The sequence below is a fragment of the Crocuta crocuta genome, unplaced genomic scaffold (assembly GCF_008692635.1).
Source record: "Crocuta crocuta isolate KB4526 unplaced genomic scaffold, BGI_CrCroc_1.0 scaffold72, whole genome shotgun sequence".
In the NCBI taxonomy this organism is placed as follows: domain Eukaryota; kingdom Metazoa; phylum Chordata; class Mammalia; order Carnivora; family Hyaenidae; genus Crocuta; species Crocuta crocuta.
In genome coordinates, this window is record NW_027529427.1 from 8,013,191 (window position 1) to 8,028,014 (window position 14,824).

At 45.7% G+C, this 14,824-nt stretch overlaps 1 protein-coding gene across 1 annotated transcript in view; it reads right to left on the reverse strand.

The window, feature by feature from the left end:
• The window catches only part of CACNA2D4 (calcium voltage-gated channel auxiliary subunit alpha2delta 4), a 117,370-nt gene extending 103,293 nt beyond the window's left edge, over positions 1 to 14,077 (reverse strand). The window contains exons 1-6 of the mRNA XM_077759004.1: positions 13,902 to 14,077; positions 10,100 to 10,181; positions 9,193 to 9,309; positions 2,833 to 2,892; positions 1,288 to 1,450; positions 818 to 949 (exon numbers count right to left, since the gene is read on the reverse strand). Coding sequence (XP_077615130.1) covers positions 818 to 949; positions 1,288 to 1,450; positions 2,833 to 2,892; positions 9,193 to 9,309; positions 10,100 to 10,181; positions 13,902 to 14,077 — 730 coding nt within the window. The remainder of the gene's footprint in view (positions 1 to 817; positions 950 to 1,287; positions 1,451 to 2,832; positions 2,893 to 9,192; positions 9,310 to 10,099; positions 10,182 to 13,901) is intronic.
• Positions 14,078 to 14,824: the final 747 nt, after the last annotated feature.

Here is a 14,824-nt window from a genome sequence, read left to right on the forward strand (position 1 = left end):
GGATGCTGGAGAAGATCGGAGGGACGTGTGAGTGGTCTTCAAGCGTTTGAAGGGCTGTTCCAAGGAAAAGGGATGACCTTGCTCGTTGAGGCACCAGAGAGCAGAGAAAGAAAGTGACTGATTGTGGCTCTGGGCAGAGAAACAGGGGCATGCTAAAACCCTGTGAGCTCTAAGATCCCGGTGTCTTCCTGCAGAAGAACTGGCTTTTCCAGCTGGGGACACAGAAGGGTCTTTTAGGATTTTTTTCTATTTCTGGTCTCAGAAAAACAGGGCAAATTCAAAACTTTCAGGAGAGTGTGCTAAAATATAAAAATGGGTTGAAGTAAAATGCAAACCTTGTGGTAGATGTTTGTTTTCTACTTTTATTGATGGGCAAGGGAGTTTTCCCCATGCCATCCATTAAGTTGGCCACTAATCACATACTAACTGGTGGTGACACTTTGTGCATTGCTGTTGTGCACTTCAAGTGCATATGCTCTACTTCTCCAATTAGGATGTAAACTCCTTAAGATCAAGAATTGTTTTATCTTCCTTTGCATTTTCCACAGTGCTTTTCATAAAACAAGAGTTTAATGTGGGCATTTTGGGATTGGTTACTATGGTATTTGGTAGTTTCATTTGTTCATTCATTCATTCATTCAACAACTATTTATTGTAAATGTGGTTATTGTGTCGAAACGTGGGCTGGAGATGCTTTTGGATAGGAGGGGGGTCCATTCACTGGGAGTCTGAATGCCAGGGCCCGTCTTCAATGTCTCCATTGCCTTATTCCCAGAGAAGCTCAGAAGACCATGGAGATGCCTCTTGATAGCCTTACCTGGATAGATCCTGAAGAATCCAGTGGAACTGCCAAAATATTGCCAGGTCAATGTTGGGTCTCGCTGGAAGTTCTCCACAAATACAGTGTTCAAGGCTTCAGACATGTAGACTCCATTTAAAATGTCTGGGTCTAAAAGATGAAATTACAGAAAGAACTGCAGAGAAACTAAATCAGGAGCAACTGTGACCACCTCTTCACCGGCTGAACACACACACAGCCTGCAGTGCTGTTGTTTACAACTTCCTGCCACATTGCACTTGGAGAGCCCCACTCACACCCCCTAATACAGGATTATTGAGTTTTCTCCCAGCCCAAATTGGTGTTGAATACTTTTTCTTGCTCTCCCCAGTCAAGGAGGTTGGCTTCTCAGGAAAATGGAGGCAAATCTTTAAAACTCACCAGCACCAGCTAACAACCACAAACTGTTAGAGAGAGTGCCCGGTCACAGGGTGGGGTAGGAGAACTACCTTTGTTGTATACGTTGGTGGGCAGCTGCACGCTGCTGACGGAGGTATTCACCATCAGGTTGCTGAAGTGCGCATTGGACTCAAGGACAAACTCAGCCCCCAGCTCCACGTAATTGCCATTCTCATCTCTCTCGTTGATCAGGACAGAGTTGTAGTAGTTAAACTAGGGGTGGAGGGGAAATAGCAGCACAGAGACAATGTGGACACAAGAGACGTACAAGGTGAGAGAGAGAAAGAAATGGCACAGATCAGAGCACTCAGATGTGAGAGGTGGGGTCAGACAGACTGACAGCATCCATACAAGCAGCATCCATGGACAACTGAGGCAGTGACCTGTATTACACATATGGACACATACAGATCCCAGACAGTTGGAGAGCATGGTTGATTCACTTGGATTTTGATGTAAGTTGTCTAGATTAACTGCCTCAGTTCTCCACTTTGTTTAGCATGTGGGGGCATGACCAGATCAGAGCCAGAGAGGGGCAAGTAGAGGTTCAAGGCGAAGTAAGGAGACAGAGGCAGCCTCATGGGTACCACCAATTTTCTTCCATTGTGGGAGGGCTCTTAGGAACTCTCAGTAGGTCCTGAGAGGTGAGGCTTCTCTCTTTAGAAAACAGCCTGCGGCAGCCTGGACCCAAGGCAGGGTCTGTGGCCCCTGTGTCCCTCTGAGGAGCCAGCAGTGTGCTTTTTGCCTCTAACATGCAGTGTTGGAGGGTCTACTTGAAATACCACATTTAGAGCCATGATCAGAGCCATAATCAGACCATCTTCCCCACTCCCTTCACACCACCTGGTTTACATCTTGAACAACCCCCTCAGGGCACCCTATGTCCTGCCCCACGGCACAATACTGCTGACTGCAAGAGCTTTCTAAAGCACCAATCCAGCTGTGACCCTCCACTGCTCAAACCCTTCAGTCTGTGTCATTCCAGGCTGAGCTGAGGCCAGATTCCTATCTGTCCGCGTCACTTTTTACTTCACCATCCCCTGGACATACAGAGCGGACCATTTGCAATTCCCTCAATCTTGTGTTTTCTTATTTCAGGGTCTTTTCTTTTCCCTCAGCTTCTCTATGCCTTTCCTGTTCAAATCCCTCTCAGCCCAAGGCTGGTTCTAATGCTACTTTGTTTGCAGGACTTTCTGAACCTCTAACCCTTCCCTTCTGCATTCTTGTGACTCTGTTTACCAACTCTCATGGATTTGTTACATGCCTCATGCTGGAGGTATTTGGTCTGTGAGCTTCTTGACTTTTTATCTACCACATGGTGGTTGGACAAAAAATGTTTATGGAATGGGTGGATTGCCCCTCTATGTCCCCTGCCCCCCCCCCAAAGTCTTGAAAATTATCTCTCCTACCTGGTCCATAAATCTCTTCTGAAAAGACTGGAGAGCATTTCAGAATCAAACTATTATAGGCTCATACAAATTCTGTGCACATTAAAGGATGGTGCTGGACTTCCCACCTTCTCCCACCCCTCTGTATCTTATACTCAGGGGACCGTGGCTCTTGGTTGGGGGTTTGGTGATTAGTCATTAACTCACCACCAGAGATTCATTGAATTCATGGTTCAGGTCAGCCTCCTCGGCAGCCTCTACCAGATTCTGAAGGATGGAAACACGAAGGGGAGAATGAATGGGCAAAACAATACTAGTAGGTTTTCAATAATTTCTACTTCTAAGAATATATCCAAGAGAACTGAAAACAGGTACTCAAACACTAACTTGTGCACAGATGTTTATAGAAGCACTATTCACAACATAGTGTGTGAACATAGAATAGTGTGAATCACACTATTCACAAAGGTAAATGCACATTATTAAGTGAAAGATGCCCATCTGAAAAGGCTACCTACTGCATTCCAACTACATGACATTATGATGTTATGGAAAAGGCAAAACTATGGAAACAGTAAAAAGATCAGTGGTAGCCAGAGGTTTGTGGGGAGGGAGAGAGGAATAGGCAGAAAACAGAGGGGTTTTTTTAGGGCAGTGAAACTATTCTGTATGACCTATTATAAGCTAAATGAAAGACTCCAGATATACAAGGTTATGTACCATATGATTCCACTTTTGTGAAATATTCAAAATGAAAAATCTACAGACAGAAAGAAGATTAGTGGGGGGATGGGGATGGGGGAATGAGAGTGACTGCTTAATGGGTACAGGGTTTCTGTCTGGGAGTGATGAAAAGTTCTGGAACTAGATGGTGATGGGAGTTGCATAGATGCATAGAGTGTATCTAGTGCCACTGGACTGTACATTTATTTATTTTTTATTTTTTTAACATTTATTTATTTTTGAGACAGAGAGAAACAGAATGTGAGCAAGGGAGGGACAGAGAGAGAGGGAGACACAGAATCTGAAACAGGCTCCAGGCTCTGAGCTAGCTGTCACCACAGAGCCGGATGTGGGGCTCGAACTCACAAACCGTGAGATCATGACCTGGGCCGAAGTCGGACGCTTAACCAACTGAGCCACCCAGGCACCCCCAGATTGTACATTTTAAAATGGATAAAATGGTAAAAATGGTAACTTCTATATTATGTGTATTTACCAAAATTTTTTTTAAAAAAGGGATGTTAGCATTACAGACATCATGGGAAGTAAGGGAATTAAAGGAGACACAGATAATGGAAAGATCCCTTTCAATGGATTGGAAGAATTAATATTGTTAAAATGTCCTTACTACCCAAAGTGATCTACAAATTCACTGCAATCCCTATCAAAATGCCAATGTCAGTTTTTATGGAAACAGAAAAAAAAAAAACCCACCATAAAATTCATGTGGAACCACAAAAGACCGTGAATAGCCNTCATACTTCCTGATTTCAAAATATATTACAAAACTACAATAATCAAAAGAGTTGGTATTGGCAGAAAAAGACATAAAGACAAATGGAACAGAATAGAGAGCTCAGAAATAAATCTGTACATTTATTTAAAATTTTTTAAATGTTTTATTTATTTATTTTTGAGAAAGAGAGAGAGAGAGAGAGAGAGAGAGAGAGCATAAGCAGGGGAGAGGAGCAGAGAGACAAAGAGAGACAGAATCCAAAGGAGGCTCCAGGCTCTGAGCTGTCAGTGCAGAGCCTAACACAGAGCTCAAACTCACAAACTGTGAAATCATGATCTGAGCTGAAGTCAGGTGCTTAAAACCAGGCAGCCTTAATCCAGCATTTAAAATCAACTGATCTTGAAGGGTGCTAAGTACATACAATAGTGAAAAAGTCTCTTCAGTAAATGGTGTTGGAAAAACTGAATATTCACATGCGGAAGAATTAAATTTGATCCTTATACCAAATACAAAAATCAGGGGCACCAGGGTGGCTCAGTTGGTTAAGTGTCTGACTTCAGCTCAGGTCATGATCTCATGGTTTGTGGGTTTGAGCCCCGCGTCGGGCTCTGTGCTGACAGCTAGCTCAGAGCCTGGAGCCTGTTTCAAAATCTGTGTCTCCCTCTCTCTCTGACCCTCCCCTGCTCACGCTCTCTCTCTCTCTCAGAAATAAATAAAAACATTTAAAAATTTTTTTAAAAAACACAAAAATCAACTCAAAATGAAGACTTAAATGCAAGATCTGAAATTATAAAATTACTAGAACAAAGCATAGAGAAGAAGTTTCTTGTCACTGGTCTTTTGGGGGAGCATGTGACACCCAAAACACAGACAACAAAAGCAAAAATAGAAATGGGATTGCATCAAACCAAAAAGCTTCTGCACAGCAAAGGAAACAATCAACAGAGTGAACCTACAGTTGGCAAAACTGGAGAGCTACGTGCAAAAGAATGAAACTGAACCACTTAACTATACACAAAAATAAACTCAAAATGGATTAAGGACCCAAATGTGAGGCCTAAAACTATAAAATTCCCAGAAGAAAACACAGGGAATAATTTCTTTGACAGTCACCATAAAAACATTTTTCTAGGTAAGTCTCCTCTGGCAAGTGAAACAAAAGCAAAATTGGTATTGGGACCACACCAAAATAAAAGGCTTTGCACAGTGAATGATACCATCAACAAAACAAAAAGGCAACCTACTGAATGGGAGAAGATATTTGCAGATGATATCTGATAAGGGATTAAAATCCAAAATATATAAAGAATCTATACAAGGCAACAGGGGAAAAAAACCCAAATAACACAATTAAAAATGGGCAGAAGAACTGAATATGAATATGAATAGACATTTTTCCAAAGAAGACATACAGATAGTCAACGGACACATGAAAAGATGCTCAACATCACTAATCATCAGGGAAATACAGAATAAAACCACAATGAGATATCTCTTTGTACCTGTCAGAATAGCTAAAATCAAAACCACAAGAAATAACAAATATTGATGAGGATGTGGAGAGAAGGGAACACTTGTGCACTGATAGTGGGAATGCAAACTGGTGCAGCCACTTTGGAAAATAGTATGGAGCTTCCTCAGAAAATTAAAAATAAAATTACCAGATGATTAAGTAATTCCACTGCTGGGTATTTACCAAAAGAAAATAAACACTAATTCATCACCATCATCCACCTCCAGAGCTTAGAAAAGAAAAGAAAAACACTAATTCAAAAAGACATATGCATTCCTAGGTTTATTACTTATAATAAGTAGTAGCATTACTTATAATAGCCAAGATACGGAAGCAACCCAAGTGTCCACTGATAGATGAATGGATAAAGAAGATGTGGTGTATATACAGTGGAATATTAGTCATAAAAAGATGAAATCTTGCTCTTTGCAACAACATGGATGGACTTAGAGGATGTAATGCCAAGTGATATAAGTCAGACAAAGACAAACACTATATAATTTTACTTATATGTGGACATTCAGAAACAAAGCAAACAAAGAAAAAAGAAAGCACCACTAACAAAAAAGGCTACTAACTCTAGGGAACAAACTGATGGTTACCAGACGGGAGGTGAGTGGGGGATGGGTAAAATAGATGAAGGGGATTAAGAGGAGTGCTGATGCATAGGAGCACATGTACCCCAATGTTCACTCTCAACAATAGCCAAAACATGGAAAGAGCCTAAGTGTCCATCAACGGACGAATGGATCAAGAAGATGTGGTTTATCTATACCATGGAATACTGCATGGCAATGAGAAAGAATGAAATCTGGCCATGTGTAGCAACATGGATGGACCTTGAGGGTGTTCTGCTGAGCGAAATAAGTCAGGCAGAGGACAGTCACCATATGTTTGCACATATAAATGGATTAAGAGCAACTTAACGGAGGACCATGGGGGAGGAGAAGGGGAAAAATAGTAGGGGAGAGGGAGGGAGGCAAACCATGAGAGACTCTTGAATGCTGAGAACAAACTGAGGGCTGATGGGGGAGGGGGTGATGGGCATGGAGGAGGGCACTTGTTGGGATGAGCATGGTGTTATATGGAAACCAACTTGACAAGAAACTATTAAAAAAAAGAGTATACTTATCTTGAAGAGCACTGAGGAATGTTAAAAAAAAAAAAAAAGTCAAAGGACCTGAATAGACATTCCTCAAAGAAGACATACAAATGACCAACAGATATATGAAAAGGTAGACAATCTCACAAATCATCAGGGAAATGCAAGTCAAAACCACAAATGAGATATCACCTGTTAGGAGGCTGTCATTAGAAAGACATAAGATAAAAAGTGTTGGTGAGGCTGTGGAGAAAAGGGAATCATTGTATTGTTGGTGGGAATATAAACTGGTACGGCCATATGGAAAACAGCCTGGAGGTTCCCCCAAAACTTAAAAATAGAACTACCATATGATACATATCAAAGGAAATGAAATCAGAATCTCAAAAAAAGATATCTGTACTTCCATATTCACTGAAGATAATGCCAATAATAGGGAAACAACCTAAATGTTAGTCAAAATGATATATCGCTATCTCTCTCTCTCTCGCTCGCTCGCTCTCTCCTCTCTCTCTCTCTCTCTCTATTCAGTCTTAAAGGAAAACCTTTCTACTTGTAACAACATGGATGAACCTGAAAAACATTATGCTAAGTGAAATAAGCCAGATACAGAAAGATGAACATTGCATAATATCGCTTATATGTGGAATCTAAACTAGTCAAACTCATAGAAACAAGAGAGTTACCAGGAGCTGGTGGGGGAAGGGCAAAATGGGGAGACGTTGGTCAAAGGGTATAAAGTTTTAGTTATGCAAGATAAATAAGTTGTAGAGAACTGAGGTACAGCAATATGACTTTAGTTGGCAGTTTTGAATTGTATTCTTGAAGTTTGCTAAGAGGGTAGATTTTGGGTGTTTTTATCACACATAAAAAATTTAATAAAGGAAGGGAGAGAGGGAGGAAGGAAGGATGAATGAAGGTAGGAAGGAAAGATGGAAGGGGGAGGGAAGGAAGGAGAGAAGGAAGAGAGGGAGGAAGGAAAAGTGTGAGGTATGGATGTTGGTTAGTTTGGTTGAGGTGAATATTTCACAATGTGTATGTATATTATTGGGTCATCAGGTTACACACCTTAAATATATATATTTTTGATTGTCAATTATATCTCAATAAACCTAGGGAATAAAAAGGACCTGAGCTCCTATTCTGGCTTTGTCAGGGGAGAGGTCACTAACCATCTCTGGTTCTCTATTCATACATGTGTATATTGGGTCAAATAATCCAAGCCCCAAATCCTAGATGTGATGAAGAAATTTCACAGGGCAAAAATTATTTTAGTGCTGCTTTGCAGTAAATTTCCCCATGGCATCCCCATGGAAGGGCCCAACGTCTGCACCCAGAGAGGCTTTTTAAACAGCACTGCAGATGGAAGGAGGCAAGCGTTACTGCTCATGTTGGTTGTATGTGAGGTCACTGTCCCCTTGCTATAGTCCAGGATGGGCTCTTCAGTCCCCCAGTATCTTCTCTGATGCTGAGATCCCTTGCCCCTAAGCTATAGAAAAGAGGCTACAAATTGCCACTTGTGGGAAAGAAGGTCTCAGCAACTTTGACACTGATGCTTCCCAGAGGGTGGATTTTGATGCTTCCCAGAGGTGGGGACCAGGCAGGACACTGGTCAGGCTGCAGCTTCCTTTGTCAGCACTGCCAGCTCTCTCCCTAACCCCTGCCCTCAGCCTCCCCTGCACAATCTACCACCCAGCTCCATCTCCTCTCTCCTTGCCTTCCTGGCTCCCAAAGGGAGTCCTTTTGGGGATAACACTGGTTTCAGATGGCCAGATCTCTGGCTAGGTGGAGCCGGAACTGTGTATCTCCAAGCAGCCAAGTCCCCACAAATATTGGGGCAAGCCCTTCATGCCAGGGGAGGGACACATTCTGTTACTAACAGGGCCAAGCCAGGCTTGGTGGATGTGCAGTGAGGGAATCACCTGAGTGTGAAGCCCAGCACTATAGGTACTTCTGCTGCCTGGATGGCCCTCTGAGCACTCGAGAGCCATGATGGATGGGTTGGCATACAGAAGAGGAGAAGGTGGGGGGAGAAGAAAAGGGGAGAGGACAGAAGGGAGAGGAGATGAGGGAGCTCCACTTTTCGAGCTCTCCATTTAGCTCTTTTCCCTCCCTCCCACCCACCAGCCATCCAGCCACCCACCTGTTCATTCAGCAGATGACTCCTGAGCCCTCACTCTGTACCTGCTCTGTGCCAGTTTCTGAATGTGAGGTTGTGATGCAGAGTCCCTCTTAACACTGTAGGTTGATCCTATTGTATTGTACATTGTTTCCTAAGGCAGAGCTCAAATCTCAGGTCCCTTCTCTCTCCCTGTGCTTCCCATCATTTTCTCCTTTACAAGGGTCTTTTGGCTCATGGGGATACAAAGCAGACACTCATAAGGTAGGAAGAGGATGGTGTGGGAAAAAGGATGCAGGGCCACAACACAAAGTGTCATTTTGTTGTCATGGGCGCTAGGGCGGAACCCCCACAAATCATAGGACCTGGAGTACCTTGACAGCCTCCACTTTCCTGCGTAGCATGGTTTCCATGTCCTCTGAGAACTTCCTCACCAGCTCCAAGCCATCCACCTCCTTGATCCTCAGACTGGACTCCACATCCTTGTATTTCTGTGCAGGAGAAGTGGGAGAGATGGGCACCTGTGGTCTTGTATGTGAGTACGTGCAGCCTCCATCCTCCCAACCTCTGAAGTCTTGTTGACTGGACTAGAGGCAAGGACAGGCCCTCCCCTTCTTCTATAATATCAAATGTCCTCTCTGTTCCAGGAACTCTGGAGATGTTGTGGTTAATATCCTTAAAAGGGAGTAGACTGGGGTGCCTGGGTGGCTCTGTTGGTTAAGTGTCCGAGCGTCTGACTGCGACTCAAGTCATGATGTTGAAGTTCATGAGTTCGAGTCCTGCATCGGGATCTGTGTTGACAGCTCAGAGCCTGGAGCCTGCTTTGGATTCTGTGTCTCTCTCTCTGCCCCTCCCCAGCTGGTGCCTCTCTCTCTTTCTCTCAAAAATAAACAAACATAAATTTTTTAAAAAAACAATTTAAAAAAGGGAGTAGACTGAGGCTCAGAGAGGTCAACAAACTTGACCAAGATCACACAGCCAGTGAGTGAAGAACCTGGTGAGTGTCCAGCTTTCCATGTTTTTTTTTTGTGCAGTCATGCTCCCTCCCTCNGAGCTGACACTACCCTGTGCTCTTGGCCACTCCACCGCACTGCCTCCACTGACTTGCTCTGTGACTTGGGCAAATCATGCCCTCCCTGGGCCTCAGTTTCCCAATCTGCAAATGAGAAGAATGGATGAGATAATCTCTAAGACCCCTTGCAGTACAGGGGACTTGAGACTCTGCTTCTCCACCAGGGTCTGGCCATCCCCCTGTGAGCTCCCTGGAAGGGGGTTACTGACCTTCTGCAGCAAGAGAGAGCCCGAGTATTTGGTCACAGTGTTATACAGGTCCCTGCTGAAGGTGTCTGCCCACAGCTTCACTCTGCCGGGAATGAAAGTACATGTGTATACACAGGCACACACACAGACACACAAATATGGAGACACACGCAGACATATGCACATACACACATGCACGTAGAACACCAGTGTGTACACACACAGTGCTGATACACACAGAGACACACACATAGTACCTAGAGATACCCACATACATACATGGATCACATACATATCGACCTACACCCAGAAACATACACAAAGAGCTACCATCCCTCATGGTTCAGGCAGGAGACCCAGAGGACACTTTGGGGGCCCAGCAGCTACCCTCAGGGCAGGGCAGATGAATTGGGAAGCAACGCCTGATCCCAAACCCCCAAGGGTTCTGGTCTGTGGGTGGAGAACAGAGAGGAGAGAAAGGGAAGAGGTGGTGGACAGGCCCAGGCCAGGGTGGGGAGGATCCTGAGGGTGGAAACAGGAACTGTTTGGCAGTACTGCAACTTTTTTTAAATGTTTATTTATTTAGAGAGAGAGAGAGAGAGAGAGAGCAGGGGAGGAGCAGAGAGAGAGGGAGGGAGGGAGACAGTTGCAAGCAGGCTCCACACTGTCAGCGCAGAGCCTGTTGTGGGACTGATTCCAGGAACCTTGAGATCATGACCTGAGCTGAAATCAAGAGTCGGATGCTGAGCCAACTGAGCCACGCTGGTGTCCTGGCACCACTGCAACTTCTCAATGGGCCCTGCCCTCCAGTGTGCCCTGTGCAAGGTCATGACTGGCCGCCAAATCCTCTGTTGAAACTTCAGAGGGGACATGAGCCAGGGACAGAGGAAGAGGCTCTGAGCTGCTACTGTGGAGCAGAGAGGAGGCCAGGTGGGGAGGGTGTGAGGAAGCAACCCCTCACCCTGGGTGCAGACAGCCTAGAGGAGAAGCCCTGATGTCTGATCCACCCCAGAAGTGCACCAAGATCCTGCCACCTGAGCAGGCTGGTGGCAACCTGGGGTGAATATGTAGGACTGCGTCTGAGCCTCTCCAGATGGAGCAAAAGGAGCTTGCCCACATGATCCTGTCAAAGTCCACATTTATTCAATCACTCAACCAATAATTATTAAGGTTCTACTATGTGCCAGCCATTGTGCACAGCACTAGAGCCATATCATGGTCCTTCCTCACTGTTGTAAAACCCTCAGTTAGAGGGACATCTCTGTACATACAGATAGCGCAATACATGTTTGAAGGGGAGAGGTGCCAACAAACCTTGGGGAGGTTGGTGGGGGTGCCAGGAGGGTTGTTGGAACAAGTGGGATCTGAGTTCAGTGTTAGAAGTTTGGGAGAGTTTAGGCACCTGGGTGGCTCAGTCAGTTGGGCATTCAATTCTTGATTTCAGCTCAGGTCATGTTCTCACAGTCATGGGTTCAAGCTCCACATCGGACTTTGTGCTGAGTGTAGAGACTGCTTAGGATTCTCACTCTCTCCTTCTGCCCCTCATGATCTCCCTCTCACTCAAAGAAAGAAAGGAGGGAATAAAGAAAATAAAAAGAAAAGAAAAGAGAAAAGAAAAGAAAAATAAATTTGGGAGCGTTTAGCTTGCCAAAGAGATTTGGAAGAGATTTCTAAGTAGAGAGTATAGAAGAGCTTGGATGAGTAAAAAATGACTTCAGATTTCTAGCCTGGGTGATTGAGCTGATAGTGGTGTTATTGAATAAAGTTAAGCATCATCAGGGAGATTAAGAGGAACAAGATGGGGAGGGTGGAAGGTGATGAGTATCTCTTGGGATATATAGAATATGAGGTTCCTGTTGCAAGGCTACTAAGTGCTATAGGATAGGTTGTGCACTGCACAACTCCAGAAGGCACCAATTGCATCATATTTTGAAAGACACAAACTTGAACTTAAAACCTCACAAGATGTTCAGAAAGGGCTGTCCACAGGCAATGGTATATGAGTCTAACAAGTAGAGACAGGGCTGAGAGTCATTAGTACATAGGTAGAGTTGAAATTCTGAAGGTATATGGGCTATTTCAAGGAGCGTGTGGAGCATGAGAAGACCTGAGAGTGGATGACAAACTCTGGGGGACACCAGCAATCTTGGGGGCAGGCAAAGGGAAAGAATTGCTTGAGAAGGACAGAAGGTCAGCTCAAGTGCCCAAGGAGACCCAGGAGAGTCATTGTTAATGGAAGTTGAGGCATTGAGTTTCAAGAAAAAGGGAGTCCAGGGAGATGGGGCCAGGAATGTCTACTTATTGGGTATGGAGGAGATCTTTGGAGATCTCGGTGGGAACAGTTTTGGGAGGGCAGTAGAAGCCCAGGCAGGTGGTGGAGGCTGAGGGCTGAGCAGAAAAGGAGGACACCGCTGGATACAAGGGAGAAGCAATGTCAGTGGGATGGAAGACGATTCAGCAGGAGAGAGAAGAGGGGGGATGTCAAGGGCCTGGCAGAAGTCTGGCTTCTAGGGAGAGGGCGGGTGCAGATACAGGCGGGTTTGAGGGCCAATAATCTAGGCCAACTGTGGAGGTTTCTACGTAGATGTCCAGTGTGCCATTCTTCTCAACAAAGACATGGATTCCAGCCATCTTTATTCAGCACTCAGCCTATTCCTGGAGTTCCCCTTCCACAGTTTTGGTGTGCATTCTGGGCCTGGAAAATTATTCTCAACATCTCCCTCGGCAACAGATAGTGGGTGAAGCACAGGCCAAACCGACTTGCGTTTAGGTTCTGGTACTTCTGTTTAATGCCTACATGAACTTGGGGAGGTCACCCGACCTTTCTGAGCTTGTTTACTCAAGTACAGAATAGGAAGCTATCACCCACCTCATTGCTTTGCTGTGTGGAGTAAAGATATCATTTATAAAGCACCTAACACTGTAATAGGCTTAGAAGAAGTAGAGGTTATACAACCCAATGTAAACAATGCTGCTCAAATCCATTGCTCAACAAAGCTAGACATAACGTGTTGTTTGGCCTCCCTGTCTCCACTTGGGTTAAGACGTGAGGTTGATGGCTGGCCTTGGTAGCCTAACTATTTTGCTGGACATGAGTAGCTGGGCTCACGTACAGACTGAACAAGCTGCCCCCTTCCCTCTAGAGTTTTCTGCTCCCCACATACATTGGGCATTTCTTAATAGGACCGCCTGAGCTAAGGATGGAAAGTCAGATACTCCCAGAGATATTGCACAGCAATTACACTTTATTCCAAAGTGTAAATGACTGATAGCAGATTCTTTCCTGGAGCTGGGCTGATTGACAGAATGTAGGAGGGGTCCTGGAAGGAGGCAGAAAGGGATGACTAAGATGACCAAAGTCCAATTTTACCCAGCTCCCGGTTGCATGAGCCATTTTGTCTGTTTGGAACTGCTTTACCCTTTCAGAAAGACAAATTTCCCAACAAATCCTTGGGGAACCACGATGATCATTTTGAGCTAGCACATCTCCCACTGCCAGAGGCCTAATGACAGTGATTATCCCCAAAGGAGCATCTATTGGGCCTGCAGGAGCTCGAGCTGCTGCTTGCCAGCCGGAGGAGTGAGGACCCTCACTTCAGTTCTGCCTGAAAGCAGCAGGTGTCAGGAGTGGCAGGTGCGGCCCCAGAAAGGGATCCGTGTGGGAAGAAGGGAAGGAAAGGCAGAGTGAAAGCCCCAGGGGAGAGCCCCAAGGGAAGCCAGAGGTCCCAGTGGGAGGGTGGGCAGAGGATTGAGCTTTACAGGGGGAAGGAAGGGAGGAAAGGGCCAGAAGAATTTAGGGAGCCGGAGTGAACTTGATGCTTACGTCTCCAGAGGAATCTTGGTCTGCGCGTGTGTAGGGGACAGGGAGGTGCTGGAGAGCAGCAGGCACAGGATGACCATGATCTTCTGCAGGGAGGCCCAGGCCCCTGGCCACTGGCACCAGGGCCTCCTGGTGTGGGGGGTGCTGGTGTCTAGGTGGAACCTGGGGACTCCTGGCATGGTGTCTCTGCTGGGCTCACGGTGAAGGTGGGGAGAGAAGAGAGCAGTCTCCAGTCGCCAGCTCTGTCTGCCTTTCACCCAGATCCTTGGGACATCCCTAGGCCTTCTGCCTTTCTGGCAAGCCTGGGGTTCCCCAGCTTTGTCTTCTCTTGGCTCCAATGCTTAGCAGGGGCGGGGGCTTCTCTCTGCCCTGTAGAGTACAGTGCACAGAGGAGCCGCTCCACCTGACTGGCAGGCTCCAGGATGGGGCTGATGGTCTGCAGGGGGGGTGGGGATTGTGACAAAATGAACCCGTTAATCCATTGGCGTCTCCTCTAATCCCCTGCCTGACAGCAGGGAGGAGGAGGTGGTAGAAATGACCTCAGCAGGATTACACTGATTCCAGAAGACAGGACTTGGTTCATTCCATTAGGGGTCAGAGCACAGCCTCATACTTTAAAGAGGCAGCCCTGTTCCTGTAGACTTGTTCCTTCTGGACCCAAGGGGAGGAAGAGACTGTGACACTGGCCTGAGAACAACAGGGGCATCTGTCCAGTCCTCTGACTTAGCAAGAGAAGGAACAAATTGGGCGCCTGAGACGCTCAGTCGGTTAAGTGTCTGACTCTTGATTTCAATTCAGGTCATGATCTCAGGTTTGTGAGACTGAGCCCAGTGTTGGGCTCTGTGCTGACAGCATGGAGCCTGCTTGGGCTTCTATCTCTCTCCTTCTCTCTCTACCCCTCCCCTGCTCTCTCTCTCTCCTTCTCT